This window comes from Strix uralensis, chromosome 2, assembly GCF_047716275.1.
Source record: "Strix uralensis isolate ZFMK-TIS-50842 chromosome 2, bStrUra1, whole genome shotgun sequence".
Taxonomy (NCBI): domain Eukaryota; kingdom Metazoa; phylum Chordata; class Aves; order Strigiformes; family Strigidae; genus Strix; species Strix uralensis.
This window is the reverse complement of record NC_133973.1, coordinates 4,622,442-4,641,089: the sequence shown is the minus strand read 5'-3', so window position 1 is coordinate 4,641,089 and position 18,648 is coordinate 4,622,442. Positions and strand designations below refer to the sequence as shown.

Below are 18,648 nucleotides of genomic sequence, written 5' to 3'. Positions count from 1 at the left end.
CCCATTGCACTGACATCTAGTGCCCCAATGCGAGTTCATACATTTTTCCCAGTGGGTTGTAGCTCACAGGGACTGGCAGAAGCAGGGACTGAAACAGCATGCACTTGGTTAGGAAGACTAGACCTCGTAATGCCTTAGCCTGCACTTCCCTACCCTGTTGGTGCTGCTCCTGGGTGTCTCCCCCTTGCCCAGAAGATGCTGTGGATTGTATTGCAGAGGGCCATAAGCTACTGCCCTCGCCTGCCTCCCATCACATGCTGTCCTAAGCAACTGATCCTCCTCCAGGAGAAACGAAGTTGAAAAATGTCTCTTGAGAGGTTTCATGGCCTCCAGAACCAAGTGGGAGAGACTGTGGCACTCCATTCCTGCAGGAGATCCCTTACGTCTTACCATACTGCTGCCAGAAGAGCTTGTACTGGCTCTTCCCAGAGGGGAGGACAGTGTGCAGGAGCTGCCTGGCCCAACCGAGCTGGAGTGGATACAGTGCATCCCACAGAGCAGACCTCAATAACGTCCCCCAGCAATCCTCCACAGAAATCAGGCGGCCTGCCCACTGCCAGCAGCAGCCTTGTTTAGGCATGACCGCGCAAGGCAGCTTGCTATTTCACTACGACGGCTTGTGGCACTTTTCCCCTCTCCCTTGTGATAGAGAGCTGCCTGCCTGCCCTCTGTTTTGACCACCACTCACTTCAGAGTTATGGTCAGCACCTTTGCAGAGCAATCTCAGTAGGGATGGTCACCACGTCACCAAAATGACAGCTAGAGATGCCACAAGACTACGGAGTTTAAGCTATACTCTCCTGCCTTCTATCTCCTTCCTTTATCTCCATAATGTAGGCACCATTCTCAGGGCCCTGAAATGTTTTTGCTTGAATTTCTCTTGCAGCATTTGGGTCAGATGAAGACTGAAGTGAGTACCCTTGAAATGAGAACCACTAAACCCGATACATTCTCCATTACAGAGACTGCTGGGTTTTCTTGGAAAAGGAGTAAGCACTTACACTGCAAGACAAGACAACGCTGCAATATCGTACTATTCACATCATATTTAATAACGCTCTAGTACCATTCAATATAAATAAATAACCATTAAAAAGTACTTTCTTGACATTCTCTTTCCTTCATCAACAGTATTTTCTGCAACAGGAAATGTTAGTAATATTCATTGGTTGGTGAATTGGATGAATCTCAGAGAACATGAATATCAGATACTAATATGCTAGTAAAAACCAGGCGCTGGGATGCCTTCTCTTCTTTAAATACTTCAGGCTTGAACTGCAGCTTCCCTCCCAATTGTGTTCACTGCATTCACCTTCCCTGAAGTCCTTAGGCTGCTCTACAGGGAAAAGAGTATTTGTGCTGAACAGGTCCAAATGTCTGCTAGCCTGGAACATCAGCTGTGTACATCCATGTTGTCCATACAAGGTCTTGGTCTTGCACAGTTTAGTGACTGACAGAATTTCTTGATTCACAGAAACTCTTCTCCACAGGGCCAGGCTGGGGCAAGAATGGAGACGGTGCAACAGGGCTGGTCTTGAGAGCAGACTCTGACCGGCACTGAACTGACAGTGTAGCGCATATCACCGGAATCCAGGTCCCCAGTGGGAAAAACAGGAATAATTTTGCTTTCTTGTAGGAATGCAGAGAGAACAACTCTGTAAAAACATGTGTATGGGGGTATCCTTTGCAATGGGAATAGATTCTTGCTGCAGACACCCACCGTCAGTGCCAAAACCCTATGTAGGACCTGCGCAAGATTAAAGGCCAAGGAATTTATCACCATATCCCCTCCTGTTCATACGGGCAGAAACCCTGCCCATCTCAGAGGAGAAAATGGAGGATCAAAAATCAACTCTTTTATTCCCTCGCTCTTGCTCATTCATTGAAACCACAAAGACGGGGACTTAATCTTGGTTTAATGCTGGGTGGAAGCATTGAACCCACCTGCCTTGTGGCAAGATGGGTTGGCAAAGTTCACTGGAGTGCAAGGACTGTTACCTCCTGCAGATGACAGGACACAAAGCTCTGACAAATGGAGAATGAAAAATATTTGGTGGACACCGGGATTCCTTCATGCTATCCAGTGCCAGTATGCCAGACCCTTGCTCTGTAAGGACCTTTTTAGGGCCCAGAGAAGACACTGTTTTCACGACCCATTCATTATTTCTCCATGCTGAGACGGCTGGCAGGGTGGCCTTGTAGTGCTGGCAGGGTGTGTTCATCCAGAAAGGCCCTGGCCTAAGCCTCACTAAACGCAGGCTCCATTCCTCTATTTGCTGCCTATTCTTTGATTTCTCCTGCCTCCCTTCTGCCCCCCTCCTGTATTTTGGCCCCCCTCTTACAGCAGGATCCGCGGCTGCTTATTCCCCGTTTGAGGGAACATGGACTGACTCCCTCTCTCAGATACCCTTCAATGAGCCCCTTTCACAGAGGCTTCCCAAGATCCCGTGGGGACTATCTGCTGAGTGAGGCACTCCTTTGCATATGTTTTTACCTCGCTATGATTGCTCGGGAGCCAGAAACTTAGCGCCACCCACGTCTCTTGCATAAAGGAGCTGTAATTCCCTTTGCTGTACTCCCCTCCTTGCTGTGTTTCTGATTATTTTGCCAGTTTAAAATACCATTGTAAAGAAACCCCGGGGAGCGCAGAACATATGACATTCATCCATGAACTCCAAGCTCTACCCTTCTGGGGCGAGGGGGGAAATATTCTTTCTTCATGAATGTGTCAGGTGTAAGCTAAAAACGAAAACTAAACAAGGAGTAGGCAGAGAAGAATTCTAGTATAAATAAATCAACGAATAAATAAGTTTCCTGTCAGCCCAGAATTTCTTGGGCGGGGATGGTTCAGCTGCTTATAAATTTCCCCCAGCTGTGAAATCCTCCACGTGTTTTGAATGCCTAAAGCCTTTTTTCTCATGGCCCGAGTGAAGATGGTTTTCAAGATGTGCTCAGAGGGGTTTCTGGGTCATTCAAGGAATCTTCCTGGAAAAGTCACAGTGACACCACTCCCCACGCACACACATGGTACCAACACTTGTGCTTTTAATCCAGTGCATCCTTCCTTCGGTCCTCATTTGCCACCTCCTCCTTTGTGGGCTGCCTTCCACCTGGCTGTCTTCCTGTTTTATTGAGGGAAAGGGAAACCCTTCCACATGACACTGCCTCCTCTCTCTTCACAGCACCACACATGCTTTTCAAAGTTCAACTGGAAAACCTTGTCACATTTGCTATTTCAGTTGTCATCTATGTGCTCAAGATATGTTTCCTGATGATATCTCTCCACATTCCTCAATGTTTTCACAGGAGATGAGTGCAGGCTGGGGGTTCCTCTTCTCTGAGCACTTCTCACCCACCTCCACCTCAGAGAGGTGTCTTCCCCTCTGGAGGTCTAGGAAGCAAGTCTGGATACGTGATTTGAGGCTACTGAAGCTCCCGATGGTGCTGCAGCAGGGTTCCAGGCTAGGAACACCACTTCCAAGTCCACCCATCTTTGCCCCTGCTTTCTGGTCTCTGCAGCGAGACATGGAGGCATGGCCTTTGAGGTACGGTACCTGCCGGATCTCCCTGAGCCGGAGAGGAACTTTATCCAGAGGGCTCTGGGCCAGTATTTTCCAAAACAACCTTAAGTGAGGGCAGTTCAAGTTCTCAGCCGAGGCGTAGGCACCAGATCCCTTCTGAATTCCCAAAGCCCAAATGAGGCGATTCAGCAAAGCTCCCTCTCCCACACTGAAGGCTGATCCATGTAGGTGTCTGAGTGCATCCTTCAGAAGGAGAGCCTCTCTCAGGCTAGCTTTGTTTTAAAGCTGTTTTGAGAGCATACCAGCCTCAGGCCAAGAGGTCTGCATTTGTGCTTTTGCGACAACTCCTGTCTTTGAACCACTGCAGCTTTCAGCAGCTGTACTGAAGCTCAGGTTTTATGATATGCCAGGAGAGACCTTCAGAGGCACCCGCACCCATCCTGGACTTCAGCTGCTATGCTGGCACAGCAGAGAATGGATCTAATAAATTTTAACAAATGGTTAAAAACACAGAGGCCGCAGGGGAAGGGAAGCACTCCTCTCCCAGGTGGGGAAGGGAGCCAGTGCACGAAGTCAAAGGTGAAGAGCTGTAGGATCGCAGGGCACCACATCAGCTCTGTCCCTGCTTGTTACCACCTTTCCGGCAGTGGGAGCTGATCGGCGTGGTGACATTTGGGGGTGTTTATCATCCTCCGGCGGTGGAGCAGAACGCTGGGCAGAACAGGCAGGGCGTGCAGCTGCCGTGGTTGCTGACAAACTTCAGGAACGATCACTGCCCGCTGCCTCTGTCAAAACACACACAAGATGAGGTAAGGAGGAGATAGAGGTGTCAGTACCACATCCAGTAGGACAGGGTAGGAGACACATTTCCAACAAGGTTGTCCTCTGGCTCAGGTAGACACTGAGCATGCATCAGTAAACAGGTTCCTCAACCAAACTACACACAGCTTTGGGCTGGGACATGGCTGAAGAGCTGCTTGTTCTGTCTGTGCTACAGAGTCCTAGCTGAGAGATTTTATTTATGAGTTAGAAAAAGTCTTTGAAGAATTTTTTTTTCTCCCCATAAAATCGTTATTTTAACCTCTCTGATAATTTTTTAAGGAAAGAGCAGGCGGATGAGATCTGAGGATCCCTGTTCAGTCTGTCTGGATGCTCTGACATGCAGGTGAACTTCTTTCCCTGTTTCCAAATATCACAAGGCAGCAGGAGTCCTGTGCTAACCTAAGCAAACTCTTCTCTTTCAGACGCCTGTAAATAGATGTTAGAATAAGAATAGGTGGTTTTTATAACATCAGTCTTGAGTGATAGTTTTCAGGGATTTAACAAAGGAAAATATGAAGCGAAATTAATCTCCATCTCCTGCTCTCAGAAGCCAAAGCCTGTGTTTCAAGGGCGTTTCAATACAGTCAGCAGGGACGTATGCTGTGATAGCTTTCAGTTGCTCTATGGCCCCTGTTGCAATACAGACAATCGTAAGGGTTTTCCCCATCCTCCACATTCCCCTTCCTACTCTGCACATCCCCACAGTGTTTCTCAGAGACCAGGCTTACAGCCATTTTCCACAATACCTCCACAGTGAAAGCCTTTGTCCAGCTGAAGGTGGGCTCAGAGACCCCCTTTTTGTCCTTCCTGCTCCTCCACTTTGCATGAAGAGGCTGGGGACATAGCTCTCAGCCCCGATCCTCAATCCCAGCACATCTCAGGTCCTGCCTAGTGGTTCTCAGGGCAGCAAAAAAAGCAGATTTTCTAGTGCAGAAAGGAAACCACTTTTCTTTTTTTTAAATGTTGGGTTCTTCTTTTTCTTTTTGTTGTCCCTCATGAAAAGCAAAATCCTGATGTGTCTTACTGCTCCCCCTTTGCAGATCTGCTCTGCTTTGGTGCATAGTTTTCTCCCCTGGAGCTGGACACAGCTAAGGCTGGTGGGAATGCAGGCAAGGAAGAGAGCGGACTCCAGCTGGGACGAAATAACTGCTATTTATGTAGCACCCACTGAAGCCTGATCTTCACAGTTCACGTGATCAGCAGGTCCCTTTACGCTGTGTCTGTGGCAATCCACCGAGTGGGCACACGTGCCAAGCAGCCGTGCAAGTGGTCCAACTAGAGATCAACAGAGCACCAAATCCCACACCGAGCAGCGTCTGCCTGGCTCACATCTGCAAGCACTAAAGGGGAAAGAGGCCTCTGGGAGGTCTGGGAGGTCTTGACTGGCTCAATCTGATCCTCAACAAGGACAAATTGCCAGGAGGAAGAGACAGAAATATTCTCCCTACTGTGTCTAAGAACAGAACATCCTCAGGGGAGCAATTTTATCTCTTTTCTTTCTCAGAGCTGGCTTATATAGATCATGTCTGTCAAGGTTCTGAAGCTCAGCAGCCTTGATAGTAAGGACCTCCAAAACACCGTAGCCATCAGCAGAGATCTCAATTTAAAAATTTAAGGGGGGGAATCTAAAGATTTTGTCTGACTGCCCAGTCAAGCAATTCACCTTGCAGGTGTCTCCTGGAGTGGATGCCACCTGCCCGCTCGGCAGGTCAGAGCAGCTGCCCCACGTGGCAGACGGTGGTACAGAGGGGATTGCGGTCAAATTTGCTGCTAATGCAAGTGGGAAGCTCCTTCAAAATCTACAGATGGCCTAGCTGACACTCTGGCTGGAAAGCACCAGAGAGGATGGCTCTAGATAAAGGGTGCAAGTCCTGCTGGTGAATGAATGGCAGTGCCTTGATCTCTGAGACTGGTCGCTTCCCCTTTCCCACAACAAATGACTTACAGGGAGTTGTTCCCATGAGTGACTGTTCTATAACTCCCTGAAAGGAGGGTGCAGAGAGGGGGGATGAGTCTCTTGAACCAAGGAACAAGCGCCAGGACAAGAGGGAATGGCCTCAAGCTGCACCAGGGCAGGGTGAGACTGGCTCTTAGGAAGGATTTCTTTGCAGAAGGGGTTGTTGGGCGTTGGAATGGGCTGCCCAGGGCAGGGGGGGAGTCCCCATCCCTGGAGGGGTTGAAGAGTCGGGTTGACCCAGCACTGAGGGATCTGGTGGAGTTGAGAACGGTCAGTGTGAGGTTAATGGTCGGACTGGAGGATCTTCAAGGGCTTTTCCAACCGAGATGATTCTGTGATTCTATGAATCCATAGCAGGTGTGTGGCATTTCTCATGGAAGATGGCTGAGTGGTTGGCCAGGGAGGGAGTGTGAGAACAAAAGCGCCGATACATAAATGGCACATTTATGAAAACATCACATCCCCACTCTGCATCTGTAGTGGAGCAGTTAACCCCTCCTCTCACAAATAGGCAAGGCAGGTCTAATCCATCTGAGTTTTTATAAGCCTGCTCATCCTTTACAAAGTAAGTGGTAACTCCAAACCAGTTAACTGGATTCTGAGTCCTTATGAGCTGAGTTTGGGCAACCACAGCTTTAGCCTACTGCAGACCCAGCATGGATGGGATGTAAAATGAGCCTGTTATGCTAGTGGATTTCACAGAAGCACAGGTTAAAAGAGGGGCTGCTGCCTAAGCATAGGTGTCTGGCATTTTAGGTTTACTAGGATATCTGAGACACTAATGAAAAGATATAGTACAGAGTTTGTGGCCTACAGGAGGGCCAGGTAGGCTACCCCAGGGTCCCTATGGTGGCCCAGGAGTCTGTGTTTAGGCAACTGACTCCTGTCCCTCCCATCTGCTGCTGGGTGTGCAGGTGCTGGGACTGCTTTGTGCTCTTTGTACGGCTGTCACTCAGAGATGATGAGGTGATGTGGAAATCCTGTATGCAGCTACTAGTAATGCACACAGCAGATCAGTGCAGAAGCTGAACTACTCATGACTGCCTGTACAAAAGCTGTCAGTTTTATTTCCACTGGTAGAGCTGAGCTGAGGTGTATATTGGGATCAGGGCTGAAAGCAGCTCTGGAATATCTTCCAAAGTAGGAGTAAATCATTCAGCATCCTGCATCCTGCCACAGATATGAGTCATTCCAGAAGGAACTGGGTACTCCCAAATTGGACACCTTTATTCTTTTCAGACTTCTGGGCTAGGTATCTGCCAAGGGCAGGCATTGGCATCAGAGGGCACGGCAGCTGGCAGAGGAGGTCATAGCTCCTCTGCAGCCTGTTCTTCATCAGTCTCCACTTCTAAGAACATATCACTGATCTCTGATACATTCCTGCCCTCACCTGTGGTGGTTGCCATAATCCCCCCTCCTGCTGCTGACCCTGGCTGGCACTGTGGACCACAAAGGCACTCCTAGTACCTTCACTATTTCTCCCTAGCAGCAGATATATTCCTAGCTCCGGTAACGTCGGTACCAAGCCCCTCAAACTCTGTGGGAGCCTGTGTAGGTTGCGTTTTGCAGGTTCCTGTTTTGAGGTGGTCTCAGTGTCCCACCAGCCTTTCCCTGCTGCACCCACACCACGGTTCTTCATGCAGGATAAAAGCTGAAGGTGGATGCATGGAGCACTGCAGAAGTGTCAGGGCTGCTGGGCGAAAAGCTCATCTGTAGGAGTGTGATCTCTTTCCACACACTGTAGGACAACTCCCACGCTAAAGAGAGTTTGGAGCTAGCAGCAATAGGGGTGCAAGGAATTTCACTTGTCATTATTACTGAGTGAAGCCATGGGATTCTTCTGCCTCTTTTCTCTCTGTCTGTATGCAGGCACTGTATGTGGACTGCAAGGAGGCTTGAATGAGCATGAAATGCAGACCGTAAGTGGGTAAAGATGAGGATCTACTTCTTGTGCAAAGGGTGGCATGGTAAGGGAGCTAGTGAGACAATCATATATGCAGTCTTTGAGGAAATAATAGCATAAGTAAGGAAAGAGGTACAGCTTACTTGCCTTGCCAAAACCAATAAAGACAAGGGTACTCACACCCTGGAGCTGGCTCTCTGCTTACACCTCTACTCTGGGGTCTGTAAATCCACGCTTGCCTTCGTTAACCAGAGTGGGCCTCTCAGTTCTTGTGTGCCAGACCAATACCTAGAGGGAATCACAAAGAGTTCAGGGGCTCTGGATGACGTGGAAATGCTGAAAGCAGCGTATCCATCGGGTGGGATCCTCAGCAACCCAGGGCTCAAAGCTGTTTGAAGCGTGTGATTGAAAGGGGTTGAACCTGGGAGACACTTTGCAGGCACCATGAAACAGTGACAAGGAGGAGTGATCATTCTGGACTGAAACCTCAGACTCAACCCTCTGCCAATCCTCCTGGGTTTTGGAGAAGCAATATGGGCACAAATTGTACAACCGAGGCTCTTTATTAACACTGAGTGCACAGCACAAACTGTGTGTTCCTCAGTGCTCTCTGAGCTTTGTATCTGTGAAGAATCTGGCAGGATCTGCCCGTCTGTCCCAGCATGGTTTGGCACAGATATGTGCCAGCACAGGGAGGGCACAGCGGAAGGTGGAGGAACATGGCAGGAGGCTGCAAAAGCAGCCAGGACCCAGCAAGGAGAATGTATCTTCAGGGTGTCTTGTCCTACTCACCTTTGTGCAGTTGGCTGCTTTGGGCTCCAGCCCATCCATAGTCACTAGATCCTTCAGCAGACTGGTTTCCTGGTAGCCTCCTTTAACTCCCTCCAGCTTGAAACTGGCCTGAGGCTTCTCCAAAATCAGCTTGATGCTGATCGCAAATCCAGCCATGTCAATAGCAAAGGGCCGGTTAGGGTCAAAGACGGTTTTCCAGCCCACCACCTTCCCTGCTGGGCTCACTTTTGGGGATTCATATCGCAGCCCTCCAACGAAAGCCACTGGCCAGACTGACACCCTCCTCGTGTAGCGCATCTGTGTGCCAGAAGGAAACAGTGCTGTGAGAATTCAACCCTGCGATGTTTGTCCCAACCCATTGGCGTACCATCCTCTGCCTTCGCTGGCACCTCTCCTCCCCCCTTGGCTTCCCACACAATCACACAGCTCCAGGCAGCACAAGCTCTTGTTCACCTGTGCTACCGCTTGAAGAGTTGCAGCTTGCAAAGCCACAAGGCTGTGTTAGCATGTGCTTCTCTGAACACCAAACCCACTGCTTTTCCGTGCCCACGTTCGGTCCCTCAGAAGGAAAATCTTTGGTTTTCTGATCTCATTTGAACTTTCATCATTTTTTGTAAAATTTTTATCATTTCCATAAATGCCAAATGCAACTTCTACTGAGCCTCTAGGTCCATATTATCAACTCCACTCATTAGAACTTCACCCTCATGCAAGTAATCTCCCTCCCTGACTGATGCATCTTTGTCCTCATTTATTGCAAATTCCCCCCAGCTTTGTTCTTCCATCCACGGCTACAGCCTAGAAGAGTGTCAGAAATTGTCAGAAATTGTCAGAATTGTCAGGAATTGTCAGAAAGGACCTGCAAAGCAGTAACAAAGGATGAGCCAAAAGAGATCTAAAAAATTCTGAAAACTGGAAATGTGTTCTGATGCATAACTCTGTATTTCAAGTGGTGTAGTACAGTTTGGTTTAAATTGGTGACAAGCGAGTTTACTGAATTTTTGCAAGTTTACAATAGACTTGGCATCTCACAAAAGCCAGGTTTCCAGCAGAAGTCTGGGCAAGCTTCTGTGATCCCAGGGGCACAGGCTTGCTGTGGTGGCTGGAACTCAGGAGTACAGAAGGGCAGCCAAGGAGAAAAGGTGGATTAGAAAGTCAGTCAACTTTTCCAACATCTCCTACCCGTCACATCAGTGCGGATTTGTGCTTTGCCAGAAGTTTGGTTTTGGTGCTTATTTAAATCAGGTCAGTTCTCCCTGAGGAGAGGTATAAATTCTGGAGTATATATCCTCTGGTCCCTGGCACAAGGGACTCTAGCTGGTGCAACGGTGTGTGTGTGGCTGCAGCCTGTATCATGGCAGATGTGCTCTTTGCTCTTTCAGCTCTTTAGAGCATGGCTACTGGGTTTGCATAACTATTGCTTTGCATCTGCCCTATACCCAGCTCCCGCTGAGTGCAGGGCGGGTGAGGAGAGCTTGAGGCAGCATGCCAGAGCCCTTGTCTCCCAGTTGATGCTAAAAGTCCACATGGTAGCTCTGTCTTAGAGGTCTCTGCAAGTGCACCTGGCCTTAAGAGGCTTTGCAGCTGTATCCTGCTTTTCTGTCCCAGGTAATTTTACAGCTCTTACCTCTTCAAAGAGCTCCAGGCTGTAGGTATTATCATCATCGGCAAAATACACTACGCCTTCCGGGGGTGCAGTGTTGCTGAAGCTGTCCCTTAGCCAGTGCAGCCCCAGGTTCCTCTGCAGTGTCCCCCTTGGGGTGTGGGATGGGATCCAGGACAGCCCCAGCTTCAGACTTTTGGGCGTCTCCACGTTGAGGTGGGTGAAGTTGAGCCCTGCCTTCTCCAGCAGGTTGGATACCAGGTTGGTCCTGCGGGGCGAGTCCTCCACCACCACCCAGTGCAGATTCTGTACGTGTAGGAAGGTGTTGGCCAGACGGGTCAGCTCAGCTTTTTGCACCGGCCGGGTGTAGGTAGGGGTGATGACAAAGATGGTCGGCAGAGTGTCTGACCATGGGGGAGGCCTGGAGTACACATAATTCTGGATGATTTTAGGTGTTGCCCCTATGCTTTGCTGCTGCCGAATGCATGATGGGAGGCCTTCTTCTCTCAGTGCAGATGTACCATTGAGGAGAGCTTTAGAGGTCACGTTCTCATCTGTCTCTTCTGGGACAAAAGGAAGGAAGAAAGGAAGGGAGAAGAAGAAAGATGTTAGAGAACCAATCACTGCCGGGCTGTCTCCTCTCCAGGGAGTACTGGGGACACATCTGTCTGGAGTCAGTGCTCAGCACATCAGCATCCTCTCCCCAGAGCCAGCCTAAGGTGCATGCTTAATGTGCAAAGGTCGTGTGCCTGCTGTAGGCAGACCCTGAGAGGGCCTTCGGGCAAGTTTGTCTTTGTTTAACCCATCCCGCGAGAGAGCATCTCCTACCGAGGGTTCACACAGCAATCATCACAACCACCAGCACGCTGACAGCAGAACTCTTGCACTTACTTCTCAGCAGGCTGAGGTAGTGGGTGGTTGGGTACTGGTGCCACAAGGTTAGGAGAAGAGCCCATGGCAAGGCAATCAGGAGCGTGGTAAGAAGGTTACGTCTCCTCAGCATGCTGCAGAGAGCTTCCAGTGCCGAGGCATCTCTCTACCTTTCAGAGCAGAAAAAAGAGTTAAGACCTCTGAAATATCAGTCATCACAAACATTAGAACAGTAAGTCTAGAGGCCAAACTAATAGACTGAGTTTGGCTCGCTTGGAGGGAGGCATGATAAATGTTGGGCCTCGATCCAGCAAAGCATTTGTCTAAGTATAAGTTTACAAGGAGCCCCATTAACGTTGCAGGTCCAAACCATTATCCAGCTGCCCTGGCCAATTCCTGTGTTATTGAACAGAAGCTTTTATCTATTTATGTTGTATAAAGAACCTCCTGCTGCCCCATGATGAACCCACTGTTCTTGATTTAGGGTTGTTCACGTTGCTGATTCTGAAGCCAGAGAGGACTCTTGCCCCTTCTCTGGGGCTGGTATTCATTCCTGAGCTTTGTGGTGACCATTTAATTTGCTTCAATTGTAGAATTTTTTAAAACTCTGTGCAAGATTTGTATTCCTGCATATGCAGGTGCACAAAACAGAAAATGTCAGGCATCCTCAAGACAGACAACATCTCTTTCATTCCTGCAGTTTTAATTCATCCTCCTTATGCAGATGCATTGAAGCAATCAGGGATGCAGGCTATCACCTACTAAGTTTTCCATGAAATCCCTGCCTCAGTCATTCCACAGTGCTGGTGATTCCTGCTGAAAGTTTAATTATTCTACACCCTTTTCTAATCCTGGCTTGCAGTGTTTGGCCACTGCGGTATTTAGTTTAAATTACAGACTTCAGAATACTTTGATTTCTTTCTTAGCATTTCTGTAATGTACATGATCATGACATCTGAGGAACTGCAACAGTTAACATTTGTTTTTGAAACTCCTTTTACAAGGTGAGAGGAACTAAAAAAAGAAAAAAAGAGAAATAAAGGACAAAAGTATCAGGAATAATCAGCAACAGGGGTGGCTTATTTACAGATGGTCCAAGCTACAGTAGTCCTGTGCTTGGTTTTTCACAATTGTTGAGCACCTTCAGCTCCCACTAGTTAATATGATTAATGAGCAGTCAGTCTGCCTGGAAATCAGATCCTTGGCTTCCCAAGGTAGCCACGCCTTCAACAAAGTATCCAACATTAATGATCAGTTTGGAAAACACAGACTGAAGTATTTGGACATCTATTGTTCAGGGACATAACTCAGCCCTGTGTAAAGTCATAATGAGATGAGATCCCAGTCCTGGCTCACCTGTTTGAAAGCCCCTTAACAGCCCGTGTGCAGTTAAGTCATATAAGCATGACATCTCAGAGGTGACTCCTGGAAGCCCAACATCAAATGGTCTTGCCTAGTGCATGTGCTGCCTTCTGTACGGGTCTGGCACAGTCAGGAACATTTTCCTCCAACTTCCAGCTCCTGCTTTGGTCCCCCTCTGGGTATGAAATCTCCTGATACCGTTACTACACACCAGCAGCAGAAGCAGTGCCCCAGAAAGTGGGATCCACTTCTGCTGCTGCAGAACAGCAGCCCACGGGAACACTGAAGGGTACAGAGCAAAGTTACTTGTTACCATCTGAGGACTTTCTGCTATCCCTCCAAGCAGGCTACCTGATGTTTGATAGCTGGATTTTATTCCCTTCTCCTGCCTGGTAACATCTGTAATCTGTTTCCTCTGGGATTACCTTTCTGATGCCAAGTACTTCTCCTGGTGGACTTCCTTGCTACCACAGCAATGCTCATTAGGAAGCTAAAGGGAGCATAAAACTTTCATTAGCCTCCTGCAGAGAGATTTCTGTTGGGAAACTACAGTCACATGCCCTAGGAACCCGAGAGCTGCTGAACGGCACCGGCCCACCAGGTCCTCTTGCTCTTCTCTCGCTGAAGGCAGTTTGAGGGAAGAGAGCGATGGCATCACACTGATACAAAGGACAGAAAGGAGGTTCAAATTGGTTGGCTCCAAATTCCCGCTCTGCCAGGGATTTCCTAGGTGTACTGAAGGCCAGTTGTCGAAAACCAAGGTCCTCAAAGGGATACAGGCACATTTTGTTCAAAGGATTTGGGCCCGGCAGCTCCTTATCTGTCCAAAAGGGAAGGATTGCCTTGCTTCAGCTTTAGAGAATTGTGTGAGAAGAAACATGACGACTGGTCCAAAAGGGCTCTACTTTGCAGTGGCAGCAGCCACATGGTAGATATCAGGGGATGCTATTCTAAATTCATCCTCTGGGACCTTCTTAGGACCTGTCTTTATTTTTTTCCTTGACATTTTACCTTGGTATCCTGAAAAAAACCAAAGATTATGTGACCGCAGGGTTCATCAGTGCCCTACTGCCAATAACTATCAAACCCATTTCGGCCAAATCTGACAGAAAAATAACAAGTCTCAGCAAGTCTTCTGGCAGGCAAGTAGATACTCACAAGCCCTATTAAGGAAATTGCTGCAGCATGAGCTCATTGCTTGTTAGACACCAACGGTACCACGCTGGAGCAATCCCTCAATGGAACCTATCTCCACTGCTCCCCAAACCAACCGTTCATGGTGATAATCTCTAATGGTTCTTACCTCCTCACTCAGGAAATGCCATGGTGCCCGTTCCTCTACTTTCAAGCTATGGAAAACTGGTGAAGAAGTGGGCCAAGGAACCTGTGTGGCCAGGGGCACGTGGGAGTGTTTTGGTGGTGCCAGCAGGAGCCTTGAGCAGCAAACATGCTGGCTCTTCATAACTTCATTGCATTCTGATGGCTGGGTCAAGGGCAGATACAAGAGTTTCCTTCAAGTTTTAGCGCCGAAGGCATGGGAGTTTGGTAAGCTACAGATCTAGGCTGGACACAGGGCAGGATGGTGTTACCCACACCAGGGGCTGCTTTCCCTCTGGGAAATCCTTTCCCTTACCAGGACAGAGCAAAGCTTCCCATCACTCGGGGCCATGAGAACAGACAGAGCCACCAAATAAATCCAAGGAGGGCTCTGCACTGCCTTGTAATGCCAGCAGACATCTAGGCCCACCCGGGCCTGGCTTGGGGTCATCACAGCTCCTTGATTCCTCTCTATGACAGTCAGAGAGGGACCTGGGGGTGTTGATTGACAGCCAGCTGAACAGGAGCCAGCAGTGTGCCCAGGTGGCCAAGAAGACCAATGGCATCCTGGCTTGTATCAGCAATAGCGTGGCCAGCAGGGACAGGGAAGGGATCTTACCCCTGGACTCGGCACTGGTGAGGCCGCACCTCGATGACTGGGTTCAGTTTTGGGCCCCTCACTCCAAAAAGGCCATTGAATGTCTCGAGCGTGTCCAGAGAAGGGCAACGGAGCTGGGGCAGGGTCTGGAGCACAGGTCTGATGGGGAGCGGCTGAGGGAACTGGGGGGGTTTAGTCTGGAGAAGAGAAGGCTGAGGGGAGACCTCATGGCCCTCTCCAACTCCCTGAAAGGAGGGTGCAGAGAGGGGGGATGAGTCCCTTGAACCAAGTAATGAGCGATGGGACAAGAGGGAATGGCCTCAAGTTGCACCTGGGAAGGTTTAGACTGGCTCTTAGGAAGTATTTCTTTGCAGAAGGGGTTGTTGGGTGTTGGAATGGGCTGCCCAGGGCAGGGGTGGAGTCCTCATCCCTGGAGGGGTTGAAGAGTCGAGTTGACCCAGCGCTGAGGGATCTGGTGGAGTTGAGAACGGTCAGTGTGAGGTTAATGGTTGGACTGGAGGAGCTTCAAGGTCTTTTCCAACCAAGATGATTCTGTGATTCTGTATGCTTGCAATTACACATGGCCCTGCACTAGAGTCAGGCAGCCAGTGCTTTTCCCCTTTAATAAAAGGACTTAATTATACAGGTACAGTTTCTATGCAGCAGGCCTGCCAGTGCTGCAAACTCAGGTCGCTTGTGGAGGGAAGGAGAGGAGGAGGCGGCGGTGGCAGCTGTGTTACCAAGAGAGCACCAGGGGAGAGTGCATCAGAGTTAGAAGAGCTTTAAAAAATTCCCTTTCTAGTTCTTTCTCCTCCTCCTCACAGCCAGACCTGTTCATGCTTCCCCACACTGCAAACAAGGGGAGATGCTGTTTGTGCGTGCAACTCCCCTGGTGCTCCTTGCTCATTTATTTCTACATGCACCTTCCCTCTATTGCTTTTCCAAAGCATGCCATGCTGAAGAAGTTAAACCCCGCATAAAGCACCAGGCCGCTTGTGAACCTCACAAAGGAGCTGACTTTAACCCCGTTTTCAGAAAATCTGTCTTGCAAGACTTTATTTTCTCTTTAAAACGTTCCCTTCTCTCCCCCAGTGCCATCCCCTGCATCCATCATGCTTGTGCTCTTCTCTGTTCCTTTATATTTGTCACCTGCCTTTTCTTAGTCCTTATGAGTCTCTCTTCTTCCCTGTTCCCAGGACTAGACAAATCCCCTGGCCTACTAATAATTTTAGCCTTTGTCTTCTCTCCTTCCCCTCACAATGGCCCTTTGCATTTTCTTAATGTTCACCCCGCATGGAATATTTCCCACAAAGTGGTCCATTAAAGCATCAGCCCATCCTTTTGAAAACACAGCATCAAAACCCCAGTCACATGTCAATGCCTCTGGGTAGCCTGCCGATGGCCCCAGTGGGGCTTACAGAGGTTTGCTGCACATATTTTTACCTACTTTTTATAATTAAAACCAAAGTCCCCTAAGTGGCTCAGATTAATTGCATGCCTGGCTGGCAAGCATTACTCTGTGTATTCTTGGCACAACCAGCTACCTTCCTTTTTCCTTTAAACCCATTCAGAGTAGATCTTATTAAATGAGATTCAAGATCAGAAGAAAATTTTGTGATCATCCGAACCCATCTCCAGCGATCATCCCGTAATTCCTGGGTTTAAACTGTAGAGGGCAGGGACTGTCTCTTAATGTGCTTGTACAGTCCTGCACTGATCCCAACAGGAGCCTTTGGATGCGATTGCAATACAAATATTATTGATTGTACTCTCTTGCTGGCTCTTCTCCTCCCTTGCTATTTCTCCTGTCCTGCCTATTCCCCTTTCTCTTCCCTGTTCTTTTTTTCCTAGTGTCCCCTGCAGCCCTTGCTTGTGTTACACACCCTTAACAACATTAGCTGGATGTTTGATGGATGCCTTCAATATGCTGCCTGTAGCCTTCTTGAGCTGTTTTCCAATTACACATCCCTCTTCTTAATTTCATCCATCAATCTTCTGTTCTCCATTAAAAAATAAACAAACACACACACAGAGCTCAAAGCTGAGTATGATAGGGACAAAATGTTTCTTGTACTACTCTTGCTTCACACTGCTTTGTCAGACTTCTCAATTACCGGGACACAACACCATCCATTTAAGCTCATGTGCCGATGCAGGGGGCATTAATCTGAAAAGATTCAGAAGAAGAGAACGAGAGCAGCACACTGGGGGAAGAGCCCAGCCCCAGCCTGGGTGCGTCAGACTGATGCCGAAGAGAAGCAAGATTGGGCTGAGGCTCAGAGCATCACATGTGACTGATCCCTTCGTCGGCTGTTGACTAATTACCAACAGGGTACAGGTTGTTACAGGCAGGGCAGCTCAGATGTTGGAGGAGGGATAAGGATTCTCAGGCTGGAGGACAACCCAGGCAGCCTCACTGCTCAGATGCAACTTTAAGAGGTCACAGAGATGACTTTCTCCCTGAGTAGTTTGAAAGGATGTGTTGGGTGAATGGTGAAGAAGTGTGAAAGTTAGGGAGAGGGCCGGCTGACTGAGGGTTGTAAGGCTGACATGTGAGTTCGGGTGCCTGCGATTTTCCTATAGCCCTGTCAAAAAGTTGCTCAATTTGCATCCCCTTTGATAACTCAGAAACGGTTAGGATCACACGGGCTTTGGTAGTTCTGTTCTGAGGTTTCAGTTCTGCCTTCCACCTGCCTGATTCAGCATGAGAACCGCACCTTTTGAAAAGTTTGCTCTGCCAGAAAGATGATTTTCCAACCTCTGGTTCAGGGCAGCCAGCCTGTCTGAGCCAGGCTTACAGGACCCTGAATGTTGGACCAATCCCAGCCCCAGGACTGTACGTCTGTAGTCTGAGACACAGACTTTAAAGATCATTATCTTCCCAGAGGGACAAATTTTACAGTTCAAACTGTCCCCTGGGAACATCCTGCCATCCAGTGTAGAGATTTTCTAGGCAAGCACCCAAAGCAAACTAGTCTCAGCTAATGGAGCCAAGAGCTTCAAGAAACAACCCCTAATCTTGGTTTGTACCAAGTTTGCAAGCCTACCGTTCTGTGCATACCCTGGGAGGACAGAGGCATGGAGAGGGGAGGAGAGAGGGGTGTGAGGGGCAGAACTGGAGCAGGGCTGCCCTCAGGTGCAGATGACTCTTAATTTCACACACCAAAACTGTCAGTGGGGTTTTGGGTTTGTTTCGCCTGCGTTTTGCTGCCTCTCCCCATCAGCCCCTAGCCACCTTGAGAAAGTCCATGCAGATTTCATGAGTTCCCTGACGCCCGGTGTGGGAGATGTGATGCTGAAGGCAGAGCAGGGAGCTTTCAATTATTGATGAGAGCGACCTCTCTTTAAACAAGGAATGCATAATTCATGGCAGCGCCGGTATTTGTGGTGATCAGCAAGGGCTCTGTCTGTGCTTTGCTGAAACCCACAGGAAGCCGCTGTCCCCTCTCCCCCCATTCCCTCGGGCCCATCTGAGCCTTCAGCCAAAACTTCAATACTGTTTAAAATTGAGACACGCCAAGATGCTGCAGTGCTTCCCCTCACTGGGCAGTCTCCTGCCTGTTCAAGATGTGCACAATAAAGTGGGAGGACAGATTCAAGGAACCACAGAAGTGGGTGGAATGGGTTATTGCTCGGGGATGAGCAGGGGTGATTACTGTGCAAACACAGCCACAACAGGACATTTCTCAGCAGCGGGACTCCTCCAACCCTGAGACAGGTCTGCAGGAATGGCATCGATGTAGGACAGAAAGGACAGGCTAGATCTAAAGGACAGAGCCTGAGGGTTCACATCCAGCTGTATTTCTTGTGGAGGTGGGAAACAGAAGGGGAGAAGGGAGATTTGGTTTTCTGCTCAATAAGTAGCAATTTCTCCGCTAAACTCTGCCGGGACTTGGTGGCTGA

The 18,648-nt window shown here is 48.9% G+C and overlaps 1 protein-coding gene across 3 annotated transcripts in view; it reads right to left on the bottom strand.

Annotated features, from left to right (window-relative positions):
* Positions 1-1,031: 1,031 nt before the first annotated feature.
* The window catches only part of LOC141936220 (galactosylgalactosylxylosylprotein 3-beta-glucuronosyltransferase 1-like), a 31,244-nt gene continuing 13,627 nt past the window's right edge, over positions 1,032-18,648 (bottom strand). Inside the window, exons 2-6 of one of the 3 annotated variants that reach the window (XM_074853041.1) lie at positions 11,490-11,638; positions 10,623-11,161; positions 8,996-9,292; positions 8,384-8,491; positions 1,032-4,306 (exon numbers count right to left, since the gene is read on the bottom strand). In XM_074853041.1, the coding sequence (XP_074709142.1) occupies positions 8,405-8,491; positions 8,996-9,292; positions 10,623-11,161; positions 11,490-11,601 (1,035 nt within the window). In that variant the 5' untranslated portion in view covers positions 11,602-11,638 and the 3' untranslated portion in view covers positions 1,032-4,306; positions 8,384-8,404. The remainder of the gene's footprint in view (positions 4,307-8,383; positions 8,492-8,995; positions 9,293-10,622; positions 11,162-11,489; positions 11,639-18,648) is intronic. The other 2 variants (XM_074853046.1, XM_074853044.1) reach the window with 2 other exon arrangements.